Source organism: Marmota marmota, unplaced genomic scaffold (genome assembly GCF_001458135.2).
Source record: "Marmota marmota marmota unplaced genomic scaffold, marMar, whole genome shotgun sequence".
In the NCBI taxonomy this organism is placed as follows: Eukaryota; Metazoa; Chordata; class Mammalia; order Rodentia; family Sciuridae; genus Marmota; species Marmota marmota.
The window spans coordinates 399,920-425,805 of record NW_025999987.1 but is presented as its reverse complement, the minus strand read 5'-3'; the positions used below and the strand labels follow the sequence as shown (position 1 = coordinate 425,805).

Sequence of the window (25,886 nt, the reverse complement as noted above, 5' to 3'; positions counted from 1 at the left end):
TCACACCCCTGTCACTCATGCTGCCTGGATTTTCACAGTTACTTAGGACTTTAAGGCTGCAATTCCTCCAGCAAGGCAGTGGTGCTCACCTATGTTCTTGTAAAACTGAAAAATAATCAACCACTTAACTCACAGTGGCACTGACAGAAACATATTTTTTTGACATTGGCTGGCAATGTGGTAAAGTTCAGGGTGAGTTATGTTCATCAACTGTAAAGTTGGTTCAAGACACGATTCAAAATCCCCCCTAACAAATCCAAAGTGACTCTGAACTTGACCAAAAAAAGAACATAGCAAGGAAGATCATGTGATCCTGACACATGCCATGATATGAGAGAATGAGACTTGTGTGGAACAAATAGTTCCTTCTTAAAAAAAAATGAGATTGGGGACTGGAGTTGTGGCTCAGTGGTATAGCACTTGCCTGGCATGTGTGAGGTCCTGGGTTTGATCCTCGGCACCTCACATAAATAAGTAAAAGATCCATTGACAACTAAAGAATATATTTTTAAAAATGAGATTGCCATTTCTCCCTAGGTCTCATTTATTCGAGGAAATAACCCATTTTCTCTACTACTTAAACTTTCTTTACGTTGATTGCCTTGTCCTTAAAAGAGTCATTAGATGTCTGCCTAAAGGCAGAAGTGTGAATCTAAGCATTTGGGGGAGATTAAGTAAACATACTAAGGCTACATGACTAAAACGTGAATTAGGATTAGAGCCAGGGTCTTCCTGCTTTCAGAGCCCATGATTTTCACCACTGACACTAAGGTATGAGACCATTGCTTTTCCAAGAGGCCTGAAAGAAAGTGTGTGAAATTGTCTCCCAATCCTATGAGAAACAAGGGAAGACTTAGAGGGTATGGGGTACAAGCAACACTCTTCCTCCTTTGCATGGACCACTCCTTCAGGGCAGTCAAGTCGCAGGTTCACAGAGTTAAAAGGGATTCTAGATGCTCTTTAGGCGCTAGGGAGATTGGTTGATTTTTTTCCTAAAGCCAAAATCATTGGCAGAGCCAAGACTAGAAGAGGCCTACACTTCTCCAAGGGGGGCTCTTGACTTGTTTGCATTTACTGTTAATTCTGCACAGTTCTTAGGGCCACTTGCCCAGTCTCAAGATCTCTATAAAGAGACCTCTGTGAAGGGATGATACTGGTGGCAATGGTTTATTTTCATCATGAGAATAAATAGCTATTGTATCTTCTTTCTATTGAGTGTGGGAGGGAGGAATTTACAAAGACTCACTGTTCAAAGCCCCATACTCCTAAATTACAGATAATTTGTCTAGCAATTCTTACTAGTTTAAACTTTTCTATGTATTTGAGAAATAAGGGAAGACTTAGAGGGTATGGGGTACAAGCAACACTCTTCCTCCTTTGCACTTCTCTTTGAATTCAGGTGACACCCAACACTAGAGGTGCAGAAAAAGCTGATGACCAGAGGCCATCCCTGGCTTCACTCCTTCTTTTCATCTGTATAAGTTCTCCTTGGTTATTATTGTCCTAGAGTGCTGGACTGGGCTTAATCCCAGATTTAGATTTTGACCATACACTTATTGATCACAAATGAGAAAAATAATGCATGAGTAAAGATTGTCCTTTTCCTAAATAATTTCTGTTGGATGCATGTTCTTGTGGTTCACACCACTTTCCTTCTGCCTCTGCAGACCAGTCATGGAGACATTAATCATTCAGCCTCCTGCCATGGTCTCATTTAAGGATATTTGCCTCAATTCAATCACCATGGCCAAACACCAACATTAACCGCTTACTAAAGACCAAGCACAGCAGCAAAGCCCATTATGTGTATTAATCCATTTAAGTCTCACAATAGTGCCACAGAACAGGTACTTTTTGTCTCTTTTTCACATGAGAAGACCAAGATTCAGAGGCATTAAGCAATTTGCCTGTGGCAAGGCTACAGGTGAGAGTCTATTACTAAATAAATCAAAGGACTACCACCTGTGCCAAGTACCACTGACCTCACTGATTGGCCCTGCAGTAGGTCTTATCAAGGGTCATCCAGACATATGCCACACTTGCCCAAAACTTGCAGTCTGGTGTACACACACACACACACACACACACACACACACAAATCAGGACTGAGCCAATTGAAAGCCTTTCTCAGGAAATTGGACCTTGGAGATCTAGAGTAGAAGCAGTGGGTAAGAGCTGTGATACAGAGTCTTACTCAAAGTGTGGTCCACAGCACCAACTAATCATCTGAGAGCTTTTTAGAAATGTTGAATTCTCAGCCTCCTCCGTATACCTTCTGAATCAGAAACTGCATTTTAATAACACTCCCAGATGACTTTTAAACACTTGAGAAGGACTGATATAGAGACAGCATGGCCAAGAAGGTCCTGAGTAAGTGGAAAGATCTGTGTATAATTACTAAGAAATACTGCCTTATCATGTAAAGCTTATCTCAGAAAGGAATAATAGTTTAATATCAGAAGATCTGTTAAGGGATGACCACATCCATGGACAAATAGAAAAAAAATTACAGTGACTATCTTGAAACATTAAAAGAAGTGGGGAGGGTATTAGTCTAAAATCTAAGGATTATTTGAACTACCCTAAGAAAATTAGGAATAGAAAAATACTACTAGAGATTGGATGTTTGTGTCCCTGTAACTCATGTTGAAACCTGATCCCCAAAGTGATGGTATTTGTAGATGGAGCTTTAAGTCATTAGTGCAGAGTCCTTATGACTGAAATTACTATCTGTATAAAAGAGACCCCAAAAAAGGACCCCTTCCACCATATAAGATTATAGTGAAAAGACAGTTATGAACCAATAAGTGGGTCCTTGCCATACATGGGATCCACCTTGATCTTGGACTTCCCAGCCTCCAGAACTAAAATAAGCTTTTGTTGTTTATAAGCCACCCAGTCTGTGGTATTCTATTATAGCAGCTCAAAAAAACTAAGATACACTTTCTAGTCCAATAAAGGCTCAAAAAATCCACAATTATCAACCCTACTGAACTTTCTTTCATGTTCATAAGAGACTAAGGGTGCCCTCTATCACAGCTACTGCTCAATACAGTGTTGGAGGTCTTGGCCCACATGACAGGATGAGAAAAATCAGAATTATATGAATTAGAAGGAAAGAGTCAAAACTATCTTTCAGATGACAAAGTAGTAAATTTTCTGTATAAGTGACCTACAGAATGAACAAAATATCAGAATAAGAATATGGTAAAACTGATAGCTATAGATTAACTTATAAGAATCTTTATTGCTTCTTTATATCAGCCTAATCAACAATAGGTTATAATTTTAAAAAATAATTTTGCATAGTGGCACTGTGTGCTTTTGAAATCCTTTTAGATACATGCAGTTATGATTCATTCAAGTGTTGCAGAGTAGTGCATTTTATGAATATACTATTATTTATTTAGTAATTGAAACTGTGCTGTACCTTTTTTTTTTTTTGGACTGGAGATTGAACCCAGGGATGCTTTGCTACTGAGCCACATGCCACATCCCCAGCCCTTTTTATTTTTTATTTTCAGGTAGGGTCTTACTAAATTGTTTAGGGCCTTGCTAAGTTGTGAGGCTGGCCTTAAACTTGCCATCCTCCTGCCTCAGCCTCCCCAGTCACTGGGATTACAGGCATATACCACCACACAAGCCCAAATTATTTTCAATGCATCTCATTGTACACATGTGTGACTATTTCTCCAGAGGGAGAATTACTAGGTCAAAGGATATGCATATTATCAGATATTACTAAATTGTTCCAGAAAGAAAATTTCAAATTCCCATAGTTTCAAAATTTTAAGTTCTTCATAATCAAGTTTCAAAATTAAATGGTATAAAGCAGATCTAAACAGCCAGAGAAAGAACATTTATGAATAGGATGATAATATCAAAATTCTCTAAATTAATTTTCTCCAATCATTTCAAATTCAGTAAAATTTTTATGTCAATGTTAACTTCAGTTAAAAGAGCAGCATAATTTCTAAAAAAAAAAAAAAAGAAAGAAAGAAAGAAACTGGATTTTTGATTGTAAATCCAAACTGTAAATTTAGATAAAGGTTCACAAGAATCCACAAAATCAACCCTAGTGAACTTTCTTTCTGTTCATAAGAGACTAAGGGTGACTCTGTCACAACTACTGCTCAATATAGTGTTGGAGGTCTTGGCCCACATGACTGTTTGAGAAAATCAGAATTATATGGATTAGAAGGACAGAGTCAAAACTATTTTTCAGATGATAAAATAGTAAGTTGTAATCCAAACTGGGTTTACAATAAACTCTGTTAAGCAATTAGAAGCTATAATCTAACTATGCATAGCAATATGACTAGATCTTAAAATGGTAATGGGTTGTGAAAAAGCACAAGATACTGAACTAGTACTGTTATATATTTGAGGATTCCTATATATCCAAGGACATATGAAATGCATTAAAGAAGTAGCTATCTGTGGGGGTGAGAAAAATAGGAATGAAAAATGGAGAAAATATAACTAAAATTAGACCTCACATAGACTGACGATGACTATGTACCAAGAATGTAGTGTAATTCTCTACACTGAAAGTCCAAGGGAAAAAAAAGAAATGGAAAAAAAAAAAAAAAAGGACATGAGTAAAGTCAGTGAGCCTATCTTTAGACAGAATGGTCCCACATTCAGAGCAAAGCAAGTGGAGCTGAGGGACAACCCGTCTGCTGCAGCTGTAGTTCATTACATCCCTCCCATGGTAATCACTGTTCCTGGGCTCTGCAGAGGTTCCCTATGGACCCCACCTTACATTAACCTTTCTGGTTTTCTGAGGCAGCTCAAGCGTGTGACTGCTCCTCACATAATCCAGCATTCTGGCAGTTCTTTCAAAACTCAGGGTTCTCATGTTCCTCAGAAATCAGCTACTCTTGTAAAAGTACTGGGAGCATCTTAGATTGTGCTGAGTATTCTGAAGAGGAGATAGAGGATTTTTTAAAATTTATTTATTTATTTATTTATATGAGGATGGTTTTATATCACAAATAGCAACACAGATATCCTGAGATTCTCTGGCTTAGGTGTAGGAAGGTGGGATATTAGTGCTCAATTTGAGAAATAGCTAGAACCAGAAAGGGTGTGGTGGTGAAGAAATTAGCAACCTTACCAGGGCTCTTAACTTGCTGTTCTGGTTTAGATATGAGGTGTCCCCCAAAAGTTCATGTATGAGGCAATGCAAGAATTTTCAGAGACAAATGACTGGGTGATGAGAGCCTTAACCTAATCAGTGAATTAATACACTGATATGGATTAACTGGGCAATAACTATAGGCAGGTAGATTGTAGCTAGAGGAGACAGGTCACTGGAGGTATGATTTTGGGGTTTATATTTGGTCCCTGGTGAGCAGAGCCGTCTTTCTGCTTCCACATTGACATGTCCTGAGTGTTTTCTTCCATCATGACCTTCTGCCATGATGTTCTGCCTCACCTTGGGCCCAGAGCTGTGGAGTCGGCCATCTGCAGTCTGAGACCTCTTAAACCATGAGCCCCCAAATTAACTTTTCCTCTTCTAAGGTTTTCTTGTCAGGTCTTTTGGTCATATCAACACAAAACATTGACTAAAACACTTGCTTTGCAAAGTTCTTTTAATGTGTGATCTGTTTCAATGTCCACATAATAGTAAAAGGAATAATAAATATTTGGGAGGTTGGTTAGATCTGAACAAAAGTTTCATTTTATTAAACAATAGGGTCTGGTGATTGTCCCATTGTCAACAGGCAGGTTTTGAGTAGAAGAAGAGACAGGATCATGTCTTGATCACAGAATGATCAGACCCTCTGCACCTTTCCTCCCTCCCTTTACTTGTCAACTTTCTATGACTGTAATGAGATACTTGAGATAATTAACTTGGAGAAAAGGTTCATTCAGTTCATGATTCTGAAGGTTCAGTCCATGATTTAGTGACCCCATTGCTTTTGACTTCTGGCAAGGCAACACATCATGTGAGAGCTGTTGGTGGAGCAAAACCATTCATCTCATGAGCCAAGAAACAAAATGGAAGAGGGAGAGACCAGAGTCCCACAGTGCCCTCCCAGAGTACAGCCCCAGTGACCTAAAGGCATTCCACTAGTCCTCACCTCCTAAAGGCTCCATCACCTCCCAACAGTGCCATGCTGGGGATCAAGTCTTTAACACATAGGTCTTTGGGGAACACTCACTATCCAAACTATGGCACCTCCACCTCAGCTCCAAGTCCCCATAGACAGATTAGACACATGAAATACAAAAGTCTGTGGGCCACATACTTTACTAGAACCTTCTCTACAAGTCTAAAGAAATGACCCAAAGGGCTGTTGAGAAGTCTCCATAGAGGTGGAGACATCTCCTAGTGTGTATCAAAATAAAGTCAATGGTAAAAGCAAGCCCAACAAAACCCTTCCCATGATGATTATTTTGAACCTTTTAAATTTTTATTTACATCTGGCTGGATGCAGGGGTGCATGCCTGTAATCCCAGTGGCTGGGGAGGCTGAGTCAGGAGGACCCAAGTTTGAGGCCAACCTCAGCAACTTAGCAAGGCCTAAGCAACTTAGTGATACTCTGTCTCAAAATAAAACACAAAAATGGGGACTGGGGATGTGGCTCAGTGTTTAAGCACCCTTGGGTTCAATCCCTGGCACACACACACACACACACACACACATACACACACACACACAAAGTCTGTTCCCCCTCTCCTCCCAAAACCCACTGGCTCCCAGCTTTGCCACTTATGCACCCCTGGTTCTCCACTCCCAGGAGTACTGTCCGGGTGTAGGGTATCAGGTGAGGACGGGAGGAAACTGAAAGGCATAAGATAAATAAAATAAAAACAACTACTGTTCTAGACTCCAAGATCTCATCTTCACCTGCCTCACTGGCCAGCCAGGGACAGAAACAGAGTTGGGTCCTAGGGCGCTGCTGTCTCTGCTATGTGGTGCTTCCTACTTCAAAGTCAAACAGGAACCTTTTTTCCAGACGGCAAAGAAAGGGTAGACTCTGCCTGAGAAAGAGGCGGTAAAGGTGAAGATGGGCACCTGGGTGTCTGCGTCTAGGAGGGTCACACGCCCCGCCTCATAGTCCAGGGTGACGTCTATGCAGTGAGGGATCTCGCTCAGCGGCAGGTCGGTTCCCGGGGAGGTGCTGGCCCAGCACTGCTGGTGCGAGATGATTACGGCCCAGACTCCCTCCTGGGTGCTCAGGCCCATCTCCCCCTTCCTCCTCACTTCCTCGGCAGCCACTCCCACCGTGCAGCCGCCTCCGTCGCTCAGCTGCACTTTCACTTGCCAGCGGTGGAGTCCGGAGCAGAAGCCTGGAGAGCCCAGCACCACCGGCAAACTATCGAAGCGTTGGGGGCTGTCGGCCAGGTTCCGCTTATTCCGCGTATACCTCACTGACTTTCTGTCTTCTGAGAGGACCAGGCTTGCATTGGCGGTCTGAGGATCCAGAGTGACGATCCCTAGAGGAAGGAGAGCGCAGACATCAATAGAACTGACAGCAACCAGGGCCCTGCTGCAACCTGACATTGGCCTGCTCCTCTGAATCTCAGTTTCTGCTTCTGTTCTGTAAAAATAGACAATGGCAACTTCTCTACCTAAATGCCAAGCAGTGCTTGCTTCCCAGAGAGTAGCGGCTTTGCCCGCAGCAGCAGCATAGCCTGGGATTTGTCAGACACATTATATTGGGCCCCATCCCAGACCAACTAAGACAGAACCTGTTTTAACAAGATCCCTAGATGTTTTTTTTCCCCCTCACATTAGAAAAATCACTGATATATTTCAGAATGACACAATGCTTGTGGAAATAATTTCTAAATTAAGCACCAACTTAAAAGTAAATGCTATAGCTAGACATGGTGGTACATGCCTGTGATCCCAGTAACTTGGGAGGCTGGGGCAGGAGGATCACAGGTTGGAGGCCAGCCTCAGCAATTTAGTGGGACCCTGTCTCACAATAAAAAAGCAGGGGGCTGAATATGTGGTTCAGTTGTAGATCACTCCTGGATTCAATCCCTAGTACTCTCCCCACCCACACACACACACAAAAGGAAATGCTTTCTTTTGAAAATTGTACAATATTGTTCAAACCTATGGAGAATCTAGCACAATACCAGGCAAAAATCAAGGACTTGTTAGCAATTTTGAATGAATAATATCTTTACAAGTAACTAATGTTAATTGAACATTTATTATGTACCAGGGATTATATTAGCTCTTTGAGTGTATATCAGCTCTTTAATCCTCACCGCTCCTTATGGGGTAGGCACTATTATAATTTCCATTTTATAGAATAAGTGTGGGATGAAGAGGCTTAATAATCTGCCCAGCACCCTAAAGCTAGCAAGAGCCAAAATAGAGAACCCAAGCAATCAGGATCCAGAATGCATGCATATAATTGCTCTGTTTGCTGCCCTGGATGAAAGGATGAGTGAAGAATGGCTCCCCAAACCCTTAGTTGTTTACCTGAATCTGTTTCCAGATGACGCACCAAGTTTTCTGAGGGAAGCAGAAATAGAAAGATCTGTAACTTAATGTTTCTTAAAGGCACTCCCAGGGCAAGTTGTCCTGGCTACAATATGAGGACAGGAACAATGTGAGGAAGGATCTGCATTTGCTGTGGTCTAATAGAAGAGAAGTGGCCTCACATTCCTGGACTTCCAGTCCAGTGTCTGTCCTCAGGGAAAGGAGGAAATACAGTCTGGGAGATGACTTCCATGAATAGAGTGGGGTCACTATGGGAAGCTTGGGGGGGAAGACACTTGAGCCAGGTTTTAAAGGTAGGAAAAAAATGTAGATGAATGGAAGGCAGAAGGGCACCTAATAGGAGTGGGGGAAGCTTCAACCCCTTCCCCTTTACCTGAAAATTTCTTCATCATCTCCGGGAGGGCAAGTATTTTCCTGTGAAGGTCACGAATCTTCTTGATAAGGTCAGAAGAAATGGTCTCTGGACTCACAAAAGTCTTCATCTCACACCTGCAGACAAGTTGGTAATTGGTTAGGTCCGATTCTCAATAATTGGGTGATACTAACCAAACAGGACTACAATTAAACTAAAAACTGGTCCTACTGGCTGTGGTGAATAATTAGATGGAGTATAATTTCTCTACCTTTGATAGAAAGATACAGTTACTAATGCAAAAGGCCCTTCAGATAGACTTTACAGGAACTAATGGCTACCACTCCTTAAGAATTGGAGGGTTGGTCCTCTAAAAGACTATTTGGAACTGTCAGCCTCTAGAGGGCAGTGCTGTACAATTTGAAAAACAGCCTTAAATTTTATTATTTATTAAATTATTATTATTATTATTGTACCAGGGATTGAACCCAGGGGCACTTAACCCCTGATCCACATCCCCAGCCCTTTTATTTATTTATTTATTTTTAATTTGGAGACAGAGTCTCACCAAGTTGCTTAGGGCCTTGCGAAGTTGCTGAGGCTGGCTTTGAACTTGCAATCCTCCTGCCTTATTCTCCTAAGCCACTGGAATTACAGGTGTGCCCCACCATGCCTGGCATGAATTATTCTAATTTGTGTGCTGATATTTAAAAAGTGAAAGGGCCTAGGAAGGAAGAATAAAGGAGATGGGGACCAGGGCTCAGTGGTAGAGCACTTGCCTAGCATGAACTGAGGCCCTGGGATCAATCCCCAGTACCTTTATTTAAAAATAAATAAAGGACATGAAAGAAAGTACATATTGACACATATTGCAGTAGAAAGTCCCTGATTCTGGTCCTAGTGCAGCCCTTATTTGTCACTGGCTGTGTGGCTTTGTTAGTCACTTGTTAGTCACTGGCTATATGACCTTGCACAAGCATTTTACCCCCTTGGGCCTCAGCTTCTGCATCGGACTGGAAGATCTCTAGTGACCTTTGTGGTCTCAGACTCTGACACTCTTTGAAAGCATATTTGGAGACATTTCCTGATTAATAGACACGTGGGATTATCCCTACCCCCACCCCCTCCATGAATGAGCACACAGCATATGACAAGTGTTCCCCATTCTGAGTCTTAATGAGGATTGCTAATGCACCCAGCAGAGAGGAAAGGAAGGAGCATGTATTTACAATGCCTTTCAGCACCTGGCAGCTGTCCCATTTGGGTAGCATTGAAAAACTCTGCGGGAAGCAGGAGAAATGGATCTGGGGAAATCTGGCTAGTCTTCCCAGGTTCCATGCCTGTCATAGTCTATGATGATACTTTCCCTTTGAGTATTACTAATAGTGTGGATTACATATGTTCCTAGATCAACTTAAAAACACAATTATTATTTATTACTCCATTTCTAGGAATAAAAATAGGTTCCCAATACTGGCCTATCAGTTTAAAACTAAACCTTTAGAATACAAAACTTCAGGGAGTTTGGACTTGGTGTGTGAGGGAGTGGCTCTTTTGTCAGTGCTTTTGCCTTTCTGGGTGACTATCCACAGGGAGGAGGTAGTAGCAGTGTCACGGGTATTCATGTGAAGGAGCTGGTGCCGGGGAGTATGCCCTACCTGTTCTGGTTGACTCTGACATCCTACAAAAGAGAGACAAGAACATGCACTTAGTTTCCATATATAATTCCTGTTAGGGATTCTGTACCTCCTTTCTTCCTTCAAATATCAGCTCAAAACTCTTTTCCCCCAGTGAGTTGTGTCTACTTATTACCTACTCATTAAACTGTCCTGTTACCTCATGTTTCCTTGCTAATGTGGACTCTGCAGCCAGTTCTTTTGTGATAATTTCTGTTTTAGTCTTAGAGGGTAAGTTCTGCCTCCAAAGATTAAGAGCTGGGGCTGGGGATGTGGCTCAAACGGTAGCGCGCTCGCCTGGCATGCGAGTGGCCCGGGTTCGATCCTCAGCACCACATACAAACAAAGACGTTGTGTTCGCCGAAAACTGAAAAATAAATATTAAAAAAATTCATTCTCTCTCTCTCTGTCTTAAAAAAAAAAAATTAAGAGCTGGTAGAGAGCGGGGACCAGCCTTGGAGTTCTCAGCTGGACCTACAGAAGACAACATCATAATAACCATGACAGACTCCATTTAAGGAATTCTCTTTGTGGTCACGGCCCATGTGGAGTGTTTTACATGGATTCTTTCTTATAATGTTTGCAAAAACTCTACAAAGGAGTTGCTATTATTATTCCTGTGCATAAAAGAGGTTAAAGAGACTCCTCTAGTGTTACAACTAGAAGAGCCAACATTCAAACCCAGAGCTCTCTGAACTCTTAACAAGCTCTTAACAAGACCACAGTGTATGCTTTGGGCAAGTTGCTAGACTCTCTGGGCTAGAGGAACTAGACAAGCATTGGTCCCTCCCATTAGAGATAATCCTCACTTCCCTTTCTGCTTCTCTCCAGCACATTCCAGCTCACAACATAGTGCCCCTTCCCGTGGAATCCCTCTGCTCTCCCAAGAGGGGGTGGGGCGTCTCTCACTTGTAGAAGCTCACTTCCTGGCTGCTGACACTTTTCCTCCAGCTCCTTGACTTGGACTCCAAGCTGGGTGACCTCCTCAGAGACCTTAGTGATGTACTCATCCCTCTCCTTCCAGATCTGCTGCTCTAGCTCCCTCAGCCTGGCCAGCAGGAGATGCCGCTGGTCCTCCAGCTCCTGCTGCAGCCTCTCAAAAGTTGTTTCTACTTGTTGTTTTTTGTTTTCAATCTGAGTCTGTTAGGGAGAGAAAGATAGACATTGTCAGAAGGGGTTTACAGAGTTGACTTCCAGAAGAATTATTTTATTTTGGGTTCTCAGGGGCACTCAACCACTGAGCCACATCCTTAGCCCTATTTTGTATTTTATTTAGAGACAGAGTCTCACTGAGTTGCTTAGCACTTCACAGTTGCTAAGGCTGACTTTGAACCCCCGATCCTCCTGTCTCAGCAGCTTGAGCTACTGGGATTATAGGCGTGTGTCACCATGCCTTCCCAGAAGGATTACTGATGTACTTATTAAGAGGAATAGGGACTAAGGAGCTTGAAGACTCAGTCCTCCAAATAAAACTATGGTAAGTTGATAGGTCTCAGAGTAAATTTACCAGTGACAAGGGCTATGCAATTAGCTTGAGATTCAAATAATGATGCCACATTATGCTTTCAGAATCACATTAAGCTTTTCAAAGGGCCTTCCACATCTACAATACCATCTTAACTCCACTGTACTTTCTATAGAGTTAGGTGGAGATGATTATGGTAATTTCTTAGAGAGAAATTAAGGCAAAAGGAAATTGTGATTAGAATCAACACAGGTTGGTGAACAAGTATGTGACCCTGGTTTTAGCCACTGAGGTCACCATCTACAGGGCATGCTTTGATGGGAGTCGAGATCTGGAGAGATCTTTCTGTCCTGATAGTCCATCTCCTTGGTCAAGGTACCAGCAATTCCACACTGTGGATTTCCTCCTGGCTAACTTTGTAGCATGGATAAAGAGGTGTGAGGGAGCCAGATAGAGCCCCCACCATTAGCCTACTGACCTCAGGGTCATTCTTGTGTCCGAACTAGAATCCAGACACTTACATACATCTTTGAACCCCAAGGCTCCCATCTGAAGGTAGTGTTTTCAAGCAGACACACTCCAGCCAAAGAGTAAAGGACTAGGAGTCAAAAGACTCTGGTTTTTGTCATTTCATCATGAACCTGGGCTTTGCCATGTAGCCTTGCGAGCATCACTTTTCTGGAACTTAGTTTTTCACCCTGTAAGAAATGGATAAAAATGGATCTTGGAGCCAAGTGCTGAGACGTGCCTGGAATCCCAGCAATTCATGAGGCTGAGGCAGGAGGATTGCAAATTCAAGACCAAAGGCAACTTAGTTCTCACTAAGTCAAAATAAAAAATATTCATATTTTTAAATATATGTTATATGTATATATATATTATACATATTCAATACATATTTTATATGAATATATATTCACCTATCTCAAAAAATATAAAGGTCTGGGGATGTAGCTCAGTGGTAGAGCACCTCTGGGTTCAATTCCAGTACCACACATTTATATGTAAAAAGGACCTTAGGTTAGAGGACATCAGAATCACTTCTAGCTCTGATGTTCTGAGATGTTCTGAGATCCCAAGTGACTTTGTGTGTGGCAGCAGAAAAGTGAATAAGAACAGTTTGCCAGGTTCTTTCCAGGCAGGCAACAGATACGAGACAACAGACTTCCCTAGTCAGTTAAGAAAAATCCCAGAGAAAATGGTGGCAAGTGGCTTGGCCTTTACCAGAAGTGCGTGGAGCTTCTGATCTTCTCGACACTTTATGTCTTCAATCTTGTCCTTTTCTGTGCTCAGAGCTTCCAGACGACTTTTGAGACGATCCTGTGGGAAGAAAGGGCAGAGAAAAGTGGCTCCGTTAATAATTCAACTCACAAATATAAATTTTCTCCCACATTCTGGGAACACTGCAGAGCGCCAAAGAATTTGAAGGTGACAAAGATCCAGTTCTTGTCCCTAAAAGGATCACTACTTAAGGCAGGAGTTTGTTGAGAGTGAGTAATATTAGATAGATAAATGCAGTAGTCAGGCATGCACACAGCGAGATGGGAACACAGAGGACAGACCTGCCTGTAGGGCAAAGGGAAGGCTTTAGAAAGCAGACCCCCCACCCCATTTCCTCAGCCACACCATCCTACCCAAACCGGCCAAGGGGAAGCCAAGCTTCTTACCCTGTAGGGTTGAATGGCCTCCTCGAGGAGGCCCACAGTGTGGGCCTGGTGGGAGGGACCCTCCCGGCAGAACACACAGAGGAACTCTGAATCATTCTTGCAGAAGAAGTAGATCTTCTCACCGTGCTCCTCGCAGTTCATCTTCCCCACAGGACCCAAAGGCACAGGGGCCAAGAGGGTCTCTGTCTGCTCCTCTTCCTCTTGGCAGAGCGGGCAGAGCAGGACCCTGCAGGAGGGCTGGGCCCCCATTTGGGCATGCGCAGGGAAGCAGAGGCTACAGAAGGTGTGTCCACAGGCGGCACTTACTGCATCCTGAAGGGGCCCTGCACAGGCAGGACAGGCAGCCCCCTCATGGACCAACTGCAGGGAGGAGGTGGAAGGCATCACGGTGCCTTCCCCAGCCTGTCCACACTGGCCTCAGCCACGTTCACGCAATTTCCTTTACCTGAAATTGAGTCACTTTTAAATACGTCACCAAAGGAAAGGAACACAGAGCTGACAGAGGAAGGCAGGAATGTCCGCACGGAGAAGCCACCTGGCTCCACCTCTTGCACACCTAGGAACCCTTGGCCACCACCCATCAGCTAAATGGGTCCAAACTCCAGGGCATCTTGAACTACCTAGAAGTGGCCAGGTGAGCTAGATAGTTTTCCACTCCTCTGTTATCTTCTAGTTCCTGGATCGGGGAGAAGAGCTCCCCGTGAGGTCACGTCTGAAGTTTCCTGGAATCCCTTGACCATAGTGGGGTGGAGAGAATTGGGGAGGAGCCACTTCCTGTCAGATTGAGCAGGTGGGAGCCATAAACTCGCTGTGAAGTTTGCCTGTAGCGTCAAAGTCCAAGCTGGAATGGGAGGTGACCGACTTCCGGAGACTCTGGGGGACTCTGTTCAGACGTACAGGTCTTCTTGGAGGTTTCCCTCCTCTGCCTGTCTTTCTTCATCGTGCCTTGTTTGCCATGCTGGTCTTCCCTATACTCCTAAATGCCCCACTTCTGTGGACCACCATCTCCAGTGGAGTTTGGTTAATCCTGGATTTCATTTTCATATTTTAACTGCAGGTGGGAAAAGATAAGAAACCATAATGCAAATTATGTGTTGATCAAAAAAAAAAAACATAGAAAACTCAATTAGTCAAAGAGATAAACAGATTCAACTATATTTATCTAGGGTTTACTATTTTCACATTATTAGGTCCATTCCTAATAACCACCCTTTGGGGCAGGTGTCATTACTTTCATTTTCAGAGAAGGAAATGTAAACAGAGAAGTAAAGTCACAGGCTGATAGCCACAGGCTGGGGACAATCCTAATCTCCAGGCTTCAAGTCTTGTGCTCTTCCTGCACTCCCAGCCAAGACAAAGATCAAGAAGCCAAAAATTGGGGGAGTGGGGAGTCTTTCTTTGCTCACCTGCATCTGCAGATAAATCAGGGTCCCTTCCATTCATGATCAGCCCGGCACCTCCTTGTTGCCCCCTTTTCCCTCCAGCTACTTTGTATATCACCCCTACCCTCCACTCCTATCAAGAGCACAGTCTTGGAGCTATATTGTCAAATATGTGAACTACGGGCCACACATATGGCTACTGACTATTGAAATATATATGTAAAATACATCTGAAATTCAAAGATTTAGCACAAAAAAAGCAATTAAAATATCTCATTAATAAAGTTTTATACAGCTGGGCATGGTGGTGTACACCTGTAATTCCAGTGCTCAGGAGGCTAAGGCAGGAGGATCAAAGTCAGCTTTAGCAACTTAGTGAGGCCCTAAGCAACTTAGAGACACCCTGTCTCTAAATAAAATATTTTTAAAAGGACTAGGGATGTGGCTCAGTGGTTAAGTGCCCTGGTTTCAATCCCTGGTACTACTATTACTACTACTACTAGTAGTACTACAATTAATAATAATAATAATAATAATAATAATAATAATAATGTTTCATACAGATTACATGCTGAACTCATAACATTTTGGAAATAGTGGGCCAAATAAAATATATTCTTAAAATTATTTTTTTCTGTTTACCTTTGAAAGGCTACTAGAACATTTTAAATTGCATACGTAAACACCAAAAAATCATCTTTAGGGGCTGGGGTTGTGGCTCAGTGGTAGAGTGCTTGCCTAGCATTCACAAGGCACTGGGTTCGATTCTCAGCACCACATAAATGTAAAATAAAGATATTGTGTCCACCTAAAACTTAAGAATAAATATTTTTTAAAAATCATCTTTAATTTTAGTAAATAAATAAAGAAATTTCATATGTGGCTTGCACTGTGTTTTTATTGGACAGTATTACTCAGAAGACACACAGCTCTACCTGCAAATCATGGTCACTTCCTACTTGTTGACCTAGGGCAAGATGAGGGAACCTGGCTAAGCCTCGGCTTTCTGCTTTACAAAGCAGAAAGCCTAATAGCACCAGTGTTACAGAGCAGATAGGTGGAATAAATAAAATGATGTGTTTAAAGTGCTTTTATCAGTATAAGGTGTGTAGTCATCATAAAGAAATGATAGCCATGACTATTTTTCTTTCTCCTCCCCCATGCAGGGTATATTTTGAACTCATTTGAAACCTCTGGAAGCCAGTTGGGACATCACCAAATACACCCCAGCACAGGACCTTATCTGAGTCCCCACACTCTCCTCCCTGCTGACTGGCAGGCCCTGGGATGGCTGATACCTCCAATCTCCCTGGAGACAGCTGGTCACATTGCAGGGAGGCAGGAGTGGCATCATCACTCTGGGACCCAGTCTCCCTCTTGTCCCCAAAAGAAGACTGATCTCTTCCCATAGCTGACAGCTGAGATGCCAACACACTCCTCCACTGTGACGGTCTCTGGATGGACAGAAAGCAACAGCAAGCCCCAGGCCAGGATCATTGGTCCAGACAGTAACTGAGGCCATCTCTGGAATGCTGTGAGCCCCTCTGCCTCTTCTCCTCCCCTCCTCTGCCTTTTCTCCATTTCTGCTATTGGCAGGTGTGTGTCTGTTCCCAAGAGAGCAGGAAAACGGAACCCTGGCACCAGAGATGCAAGTGGGTGCCTTGTCTGAGTGTGTGTGACTATGTTTGTGTCCGTTGTGTGCACATGTGAGTGTGTGAGTGTGTGTTCTGTGCCCTTGCTGCTCTCCCAATCCTTCCACCTTAATCAAGCAGAGAGAGTGACCTTGAGGAGTCCACAGGGCCAGCAGAACCAGCATGGCCTCAGCTGCCTCTGTGACCAACCTGGTAGATGAGGTCAACTGCCCCATCTGCCAAGGCACTCTGAGGGAACCTGTCACCATCGACTGTGGCCACAACTTCTGCAGGGGCTGCCTCACTCGCTATTGTGAGATACCAGGTTCAGAATCCGAGGAGTCCCTCACCTGTCCGCTCTGCAAAGAGCCTTTCCGTCCGGGGAGTTTCCGGCCTAACTGGCAGCTGGCCAATGTGGTGGAAAACATCGAGCGCCTCAAGCTGGTAGCCATGCTGGGCCCAGAGGAGGAGGACGTCTGCCAGGAGCACGGGGAGAAGGTCTATTTCTTCTGCGAGGATGATGAGGCGCAGTTGTGTGTGGTGTGTCGCGAAGCCGGGGAGCACAGGGTTCACACTGTGCGCTTCTTGGAGGATGCTGCAGGTCCCTACCGGGTAGGAAGGGGGACCTGGGCTCCCCAGAGTGGGATCAAGTTGGACTGGACCAAGAGAAACAGAGCAGAGTTGTAGATTATTTGGACCATCCTGAATCCAAATTCTTTCTCTCTACTTATATGGTCACCCAGGCAGTAAAACTAGGCACAGAAAATCACAGGTTTATCATTTAAAGGGTGTCTTATATTGTTTACTTGTGGCCCACAGACAACAGGACCTCAGTAAGTGCTTATTGAATGAATGAGTGACCAAAACGTGTATGTGTGTGTGTGTGTATTAGGCTTGTATTTGAGGAAACAATCACACACTGTGTAATTGTACCATTGTTTGCATGTTCACAAGGGGGAACAGTCTTTTGGGTGTGGATCTGAGTGTGTATTCAAGTGTGTAAGTGTAACATTTTATGTTTTTTGAATAAATTTATATATATATATAGATAGATAGATAGATAGATAGTTTGGATAGAATATGTAGTAGATAAATAATTTTATCTCTTAATTGGATATGTGCCAGTTTTCGTTGTTCATATATTGTTTTACTACAAGTGAGAGTATGTGTGGATGTCTTAATTAGTTAATTAGCTCTTGATGGTGAGAATCTATATGTATTTTTGAATATGCATATGTGGGCTTTTATATGTATGTACCTGTTCCTAATTCCATCCTAGAACAAACAGTTTTAAAACAATTCATCAATTATTTTTGCATTTCCAAGTTTTTTCTCCCTTATGGAATCATACCTAAGATAATTGATTCTATAAAAGAGAGCATTGTTATTTGTACAAGTTCCTTCTGGATATGTCAGAAAGCTGGAACAATTTCAGTGATATTAAGCTTGAAGTATATCAGGACAGATTCTAGATACCACCTACTAAGCTAGGCATGGTGGCACATGCCTGTAACCCCAGTGACTGGGAGGCTGAGGCAGGAAGACTACAAGTTAAAGACCAGTCTAGGCAACTTATCAAGAAACTCTGTCTCAAATAAAAAATAAAAAAGATCTGGGAGTGGCTGGGAGGGTATCTCAGTGGCAGACTGCTCCAGGATTCAATCCTCAGTACAGGGGAAGGAGGAGAGAGAGAGAGGGAGAGAGAAAGACCACTTCCCAGATGCAAAAGAAAGTGGATGTTTAACCAGAAGAAAGGGCAAAAGCAAGTCACAGACTTTAATGGCACAGGAGGAAGGGGAAGGCCCAGATTAAAACTCTTGAAACACAGTGTAAGAGGGAAAAGACCCAAAGAGTGTGAGCTGTCAAGGTGCTGAAGACTCAGGGCTTGTCTACCATTCCCAGAGACAGAGGGTTGGATAAGATGACACCCCTTTAATAAATCTTTTTTTTTTTCATCTTAGCATTTTATGCTCCTTCTCCCTCAGGAACAAATACAGAAGTGTCTTAGAAATCTAAGAAAGGAGAGAGAGGAGATTCAAGAAATCCAATCAAGAGAAAATAAAAGGATACAAGTCCTCCTGGTAAGTGATTACCCTTCCCCAGGTCCCTCCTATTCCTCAGTGTCCAGGGTCTCCCTGAAAACAAGCAACACAGCATAGGGCTTTAAAGTCATCCTGTGTCTGAAATCCTGGCAGTGACACTTCACTATATGAGCTCAAGCAACTCTTTAACTTCAGTTTACTTATCTATTAAATAGAGATAAAAAGTCATTACCACCTCAATGAATTGCTGCAAGGATAAATGAGATCCTGCCTGTAAAGTAGCTTGATAGTATGCACACAGTGTGTACTTCCTATAAGACAGGAGGTCAGGTGTCCCCTCTACCTCCTCTGAGCCCTACCCCTTTTAGAAGCTCCTGCAGATGGTGACTGAGGCAGTGCTGTACTGTCCAGTTCCCAGAACAGGATGGCAGGTGGAAAGAAAACCATGCCACAACTCCAGATCTCTCTGGGGAGATGGCAGGGATGCTGAGGGCTATGATTGTACCACCAAACCTTGGAGGACATGGACCTGGGCTAAGAGGGAGATAGGACCAAGTAAGGAAAAAGAAGAAAACAGATGAGGACTAAGGAGAGGAGATGATGAGGGAGGTGTTCTCCTTGGCTCTTATCCTGCCTTCTCAGACTCAGGTGGCCACCAAGAGACAACAGGTGATTTCCGAGTTTGCACATCTGAGCCAGTTCCTGGAGGAACAGCAGAGTATACTCTTAGAGCAACTGGAGAGGCTAGATGGTGACATCTTGAAGCAACAGGAAGAGTTTGATTCCCTGGTTGCTGGGGAGATCTGCCGGTTTAGTGCCCTGATTGAAGAGCTGGAGGAGAAGAGCGAGAGGCCAGCAAAGGAGCTCCTGACGGTGAGGCCTGGGCCTGCCCACTGTGCTCTCTGTGATCACCATCTTTACCTTGTCTACGCCAGGCTACCTTCACTCAGGCATCTCTACATCCCAGATGGGAAATGGGTCACAGGACTATAGATCCTGATTTTAGGCTGTGCTTTCCCAAATGCTCCCTGGACACTGTGCTCCCTGGTCTCCATCTCTCCATCCTATCATCTCTCAAATCTCACAGGGCTTCTGTGAGGTGAGAAAGTAGAAATGGCACTTCAAAAAGTGCCAAATATTATGCAAACAAGTGTCAGGTGTTACTTCCAATGCAAGTCAGTCTTTATAACCTGAATGCCTCTTCCATCTGCCAGAAAATTCTTACTGGTTTATTTATTTCACTTTCTCAAACTGGAGGAGGGATATTGGGGACCCAACAAGGAATCATAAAGGCAGCATGATTTAGGAGGGTGCACTAGGGACTAAGAAATAGGAGACCTGGGAATGAGATTCATTCCCCTTTGCCTCTAACTAGCAGGGACCAGTCACCTCACCACCTGAGTCTACACAATACAGAGGTTGGGCTCTGATCCTCAAAGCCTGTGAATCCTAATGTTCTGGAACTCTATGAATCTGGCGTCCTTTTTCTGTATAGGTCTAGAAAAGGGTATTTTGTCTTTTGTAGACCTAAGAAAAGTAGTAGAGAAAAACTGGAACTAAATCCTTCTCCCCCCCCTCCCATCCCCTCTGCCTTTCTCTTTCCCCTAGGATATCAGAAGCACTCTAATAAGGTAAGCAATGCAATTTCTCTTTTCTTTTCCACATAAATACACATATATAGCTGGGCGTAGTGGTGCACCCTGTAAACCCAGCAACTCAGGAGTCTGAGGCAGGAGGATTGAAAATCTGAGGTCAGCCTGGGCAACTTAGAAACACCCTGTCCCGAAATAAAAAAATAATAGAGCACTTGCCTGGCATGTGTGTGGCCCTCTGTTCAATACCCAGCACTGCAAATAAATAAATATTGAAAAGGACTGGAAATATAGCTCAGGGGTAGAGCACTCCTGGGTTAAGTCCTTGGTGCCATAAATAAATAATAAATATGTGCACCACATACCTAGTTATTGCCATACACAGATACAACATCCTCACATTAAGGACATACATTCAAACGTAAGCTTCCACATGCCAAAATATATTCGCACTTATAGCTGTAGATGCACACCCTCAGATAGCAGTGTCGTCTGCCCTAAAGGAAGTATGTCTGTGAAAACTGGTGTCTCCAAGCCATGTTAGAAGATGCCCACCTGACTCTGGAGGTGTTCATTAAGGAATATAATTCCCAGACCCTGTCGTTTCTGTGCCCCTAGATGTGAAACCAGAAAGTGCCGGAAACCAGAGGCTGTGTCCCCTGAGCTGGGCCAGAGGATTCGGAACTTCCCCCAACAAGCCCTCCCACTGCAGAAGGAGATGAAGATGTTCCTGGGTAAGTGGACCCCAGGCCCCCACAGAGGTGGTCATGAAGACTGGGTTTGGAATAGGTCTCCATGCTCCATTGCCAAGTGGTTGTGAATTTGGCGAGGTTTATTCCCTTTCAGTGCCTTTATTTTCTTGTTTGCAGATTTTTAATAAAATCTGCCTCTCAGGATGATGTGACAATTAAGAGAGGTAACAAAGGTAAAGATTTCTGGGGAAAAAATTCAACTGATTTGAAAAAATAGACAAAACTAATCAGTTGGCATTAAATAATATAAAAGAGAATGATTGCCAAGCATCTATCATTCTCAGTCATTTAAAAATCCACAGCGGCATTTGTAATAAGTTTTAGATGATGGATGTTGTTAGTTTTTCATAACCTGTGACAGTAGTTATCTTTACCCTGTGGGAGCTGACTCATCCATCCCTCCCTTTCGCTTTCCTTCTGTTAGAGTGGCTCCCAGAGCTGGGCTGCCACTGTGGCAACTGTGTTCCACCCTTTTCTGGAACAGGGAGTGTTGGTGGGAAAGAGTGAGGAAAGCTTGAGAGTCCAGAAGGAAATAAAACAGATAGCACCCCTGCAACTATGACATCATAATGATGACCCATCCACAAAAACATCATCCTGGAAGAATTTTCCCTATAAATCTACTTCCCACAAATATTCCCATTCGCCTGACAGTAAAGGAAATTTTTCTCTAATCAAAGGCTGACCTTTCACTATTCCAAAAATTATTTCTAAGCAGGATAGAAAATAAATCTAGCTACTTATCTAGCAGATGTTTCTTGAGCATTTATTATGTGCTGAACTGTGGATACAGAGGTAAGCAAGGCAATATGGCTGCTGCCCACTCAGACCTAGGGCAGTGGTTCTCAAAGGGGGGCTCCTGGTCAACAGCAACAGTATCAGTATCCCCTTGGGAACTTGTTAAAAATGCAATTTTTGAAGCCCACTCCAGAGCACAGGAATGTGAATCAGGTGTGTGTTAGCAAGTACTTGAGTAATTCCAATGCAAGTTCACGTTTAGAACCGCTGGCCTAGAGGATTCTAACTTCTATTCTTCTCCTTGTCCCTTCCCTCTTCTGGACCTGTTCCCTTATCACTGGGTGTTCTCTGGTTTCAAAAATAATGAAATCTCATCTTGTTTTATTTCCTCTTTACAGAAAAACTCTGCTTTGAGTTGGACTATGAGCCAGGTAAGCAGCCTACATCAGGATGGCGATCCTAAAAAGGAGAAACAATCTTGCAGGGCTCTACACTGAGCACTACAATAACCATATATATGTATAATCACACACATCATATACACACACATGCATATGTATTCACATATATTTGTGTGTATACACATAGAGAGTCACCCCTGCATACCCATGGGTTCCATATCCATTGATTCAGCCAACCTCAGATAGAAATATTCAGAAAATCTGTTTGTACTAAATATGGCCAGACTTTTTTCTTGTCATTGTTCCCTAAACAATACAGTATACCATATTTACATAGCATTTACATCTTTGTATGTATTATAAGTAATCTAGAGATGATTTAAAGCATATAAGAATATATGCGTATGTAAACACTATACCATTCTATATAAGGAATTTAAGCATCTGAAGATTTTGGTCTTCATGGGGTTCCTAGAACCAGTCCCCTACAGACATCAAGAGATGATATATAAGAAAGGACAGGTGCACATACATTCCTCATGAAGTTTCACATTCTGATCTGCACATGTTGAGTGGATAGAAAGATTAAATTGGAATGGGATAAGGCCTATCAGAGAAGCCTTTTTGCATGAGAGGAACTTTGGTCTGGGTTTATAATCACATTCTCAAAGAGCTGCTCCCTCTCAGGTGTCATTTCATTAATGACAGTTTGAAGGAGGGCAGCATTATTTCCCATCTATCAGCTAAAGACACTGTCCTTTGGAGGAGGAGTCATAGAGTTGTTGGGATAGCTCCCTAACCCATGGATAGATCTGAATTTATGGGTTTTCCTCAATGTATGGATACTAAAAGTAAAAATTTGAAGGGTTCTGCCAAAGTTTTTGCTGTTAAAAAGTGGTCATCAGAGTCTGGCAGTTTGGAGTGACTGAAGCAGGGTGAATAACCCAAGGCTGTCTGAGTCAAGGCTGACTCAGATAGCCTGCTGGTAGCACAAGTGTGCAAAGGAGTCACCAAGCCTGGAGAGAGAGCAAGGGAGAAATCCTGAAGTTGGGCCCCAGGGGAGAAAAGTCTCTGCCTCTGAGAAGGAGATGGGGGAGGGGCAGCTGTGTGTACCAGCAGGAGGGAGGTCCAGCTAGCAGGTACTTCTTGCAGCCCAGCAGGACAGAAACCGAATAAGGGCTGTAGCCCCTCTGAGGTTCCTTAGAGGAACCCCCTGGGCACCGTGTTGAGATGCAGAGTCTGAGAGTCTGAATTACAACAAGTTCCCAGGTGATGCGCATGCTGAGGGTCCTTGCAGGTGCCATAACATTAGAAAGCGGGTGCAAAGAAGAGTTTTAGGCTGTCCTTGAAGGTCATAGCATGTTTTCTGACATCTTTGTCTCTTTGGGTTTTTCCCATAGCTCACATCTCTCTAGACCCCCAGACTTCCCACCCCAAGCTCCTCTTGTCTGAGGACCACCAACGGGCTCAGTTCTCCTACAAATGGCAGAATTCACCAGAAAGCCCCCAGCGTTTTGACCGGGCCACCTGTGTCCTAGCCCACAGTGGCTTCACAGGCGGGAGACACACATGGGTGGTGAGCGTGGACTTGGCCCACGGGGGCAGCTGCACTGTGGGTGTGGTGAGTGAGGATGTTCGGCGTAAGGGGGAGCTGCGGCTGCGCCCAGAGGAGGGTGTGTGGGCTCTGAGGCTGGCCTGGGGCTTTGTCTCTGCTCTGGCCTCCTTCCCCGCAAGACTGGCCCTGGAGGAGCAGCTCCGGCAGGTGCGGGTATCTCTTGACTACGAGGTGGGCTGGGTGACCTTTGCCAATGCTGTCACTCATGAGCACATCTACACCTTCACTGCCTCCTTCACTGGGAAGGTCTTTCCCTTCTTTGGGCTCTGGGGCCGAGGGTCCAGTTTCTCTCTGAGCTATTGAGAGGGTGAAATTACCCTCCTCCAAATACAAGACTCAAATCAAGTATCATGTGAACTTGATCTCTGGCTGAGTCATTTGGAAGACTTGGAATAGAAATGGCTTCTTTAGATATGATGGTAAGGGACAAGATGAGATGAACTTTAATCCACTGATCAAGGTTTTCCCCAAGTGACCAGTGGATGGTCAGGGTATCTGGGAACTCCATTGCTGCAAACTCTCCTCACCACCATCAGTCACAGAAGAGCTATATACAGAAAGAGCACTGGATTTGGAGCCAGAAGACCTGAGTTCAAGACCAAGCTTAGTAACCAACCAATTGTATGAGTTCAAGCAGGACCCCCAGCTCTCTTCATCTTGTCTTCTTAACAAAAAATGTTAGAGTTCATTTATTCATATTCTCAAGGAACATTTATTGTGGGCTAACTATGAACCAAAAAGTGTAGGCAGCCACTGGCGATTTGAAATAAAAATTTTTAAAAAAGGGCTGAGGATGTGGCTCAAGCAGTAGCGCACTCGCCTGGCATGCATGCGGCCCAGGTTCGATCCCCAGCACCACATACAAACAAAGATGTTGTATCCGCCGAAAAACTAAAAAATAAATATTAAAGAATTCTCTCTCTCTCGCTAAAAAAAAAAAAAAAAAAAAAAAAACAACAACTCATCCTGTATCTGAAGGAGCTCTGGGAAGACACAGAGACGTAAAGACTATATTTTGGCACACTATGGTGGCTTCTGTGACAGGGGTTCAACTTGGGTATTATGGAAGCTCAGAGGAGAGGGTGAGTCAGGGATAGCTTTCTGAAAGAGGTGGGTCTGAAGGAGGCATGTGTTAAGTGAGGAATGGAGGGGAGGAAGCACCTTAGGAAATGGGGACAGCAGAGAACTGGGTAGATGGGCTGTGACTCAGGGGGCACTAGGTCATCTCCATAACCTCATGAGCAGACATGCATCATCCCAACCCAACACCACTCACTGCCCCTCCTCCTGGTGGTGTCACTTTGGCTGAGACGAAGGTATACGGCCTTAGGAAAAAGATGACAGGGGAGGCTTAACCATAAACCATAACCCAAAGACCACATTCAACCTCTGGGGGGAAACCATCCTCCTTATCAAGGTGAGGTCAAGAAATAAGGTGATGGAAGAAAAGGTCGGGGGATGAACTGGAGGACCTTTGCCCCTTAGCCTAAAGAGTTGAGGCTGCTCTAGGAACAGACAAAAGGCTACATATGAAAAATGGCGTGAAAAAGGGGAGATTAGGGATATGGAGATGAGCAGATTTGGAGTACAGAGGCCTGTGGGAGACTGGAAGCCTGGTGGTAATGGAGGGACTGTGGTCATGCTGGGTCTGGGAAGTCTAGAATTGCCCCTGTACTGATTCCAGGACAGATATGGCTGCCTAGAATTTGGAAAATGATATCTGTCATCCCTATGCATTATGAAAATATTTTTTTAACTGTACTGAGTGATGGTCCTTTATTTTCTAATTCTTGATGTTGTATTTTATTCTGCTTACACATGCCCCTTACTCTGACAGTCTGTTTAACATTTGTTTACCCTGCCCTTACATAAACTTCAATTCCTCATGTCTTCCTACTTGGTCCTCCATGAGAAGGTGCACCACTCAGGGTGCTACCTCAAAGGCAGAGGGCACCATAGAGTTAGGTCCAGGCTTAAAATTCCCCTGAGAATTCTGTTGTTCAACCTCGGAGGAGTAGGTAGGAAAGTCATGGTGATCAGGAGCCAGGTATTCAAGGGGGGTTGAATGGCTTCTCCTGAGTGTTGTATATTCTCAAATGT

General features: G+C 43.7%; 2 protein-coding genes across 3 annotated transcripts; one reads left to right on the top strand and one right to left on the bottom strand.

The window, feature by feature from the left end:
- Positions 1-6,534: 6,534 nt before the first annotated feature.
- On the bottom strand, positions 6,535-14,017 carry Trim15 (tripartite motif containing 15). Its single transcript, XM_015507484.2, has 7 exons — positions 13,634-14,017; positions 13,191-13,286; positions 11,411-11,641; positions 10,484-10,506; positions 8,847-8,962; positions 8,453-8,485; positions 6,535-7,449 (listed from the first exon to the last, which is right to left on the bottom strand). The coding sequence occupies exons 1-7, from the start codon at positions 14,015-14,017 to the stop codon at positions 6,935-6,937; spliced, it is 1,398 nt and encodes a 465-aa protein (XP_015362970.1). The 3' UTR covers positions 6,535-6,934.
- A 2,215-nt stretch (positions 14,018-16,232) lies between these two features.
- On the top strand, positions 16,233-24,428 carry Trim10 (tripartite motif containing 10). Of its 2 annotated transcripts, none has more exons than XM_048806035.1 (7): positions 16,233-17,258; positions 18,608-18,727; positions 19,331-19,561; positions 20,297-20,319; positions 20,899-21,014; positions 22,169-22,201; positions 23,572-24,428. In XM_048806035.1, exons 1-7 carry the CDS (start codon positions 16,830-16,832, stop codon positions 24,087-24,089), a joined length of 1,470 nt encoding a protein of 489 aa, XP_048661992.1. In that variant the 5' UTR covers positions 16,233-16,829; the 3' UTR covers positions 24,090-24,428. The 2 variants fall into 2 exon arrangements, with proteins under 2 accessions (XP_048661992.1, XP_048661993.1); XM_048806036.1 differs by having other exon boundaries at positions 16,236-17,258; positions 18,632-18,727.
- The last annotated feature ends 1,458 nt before the right edge of the window (positions 24,429-25,886 follow it).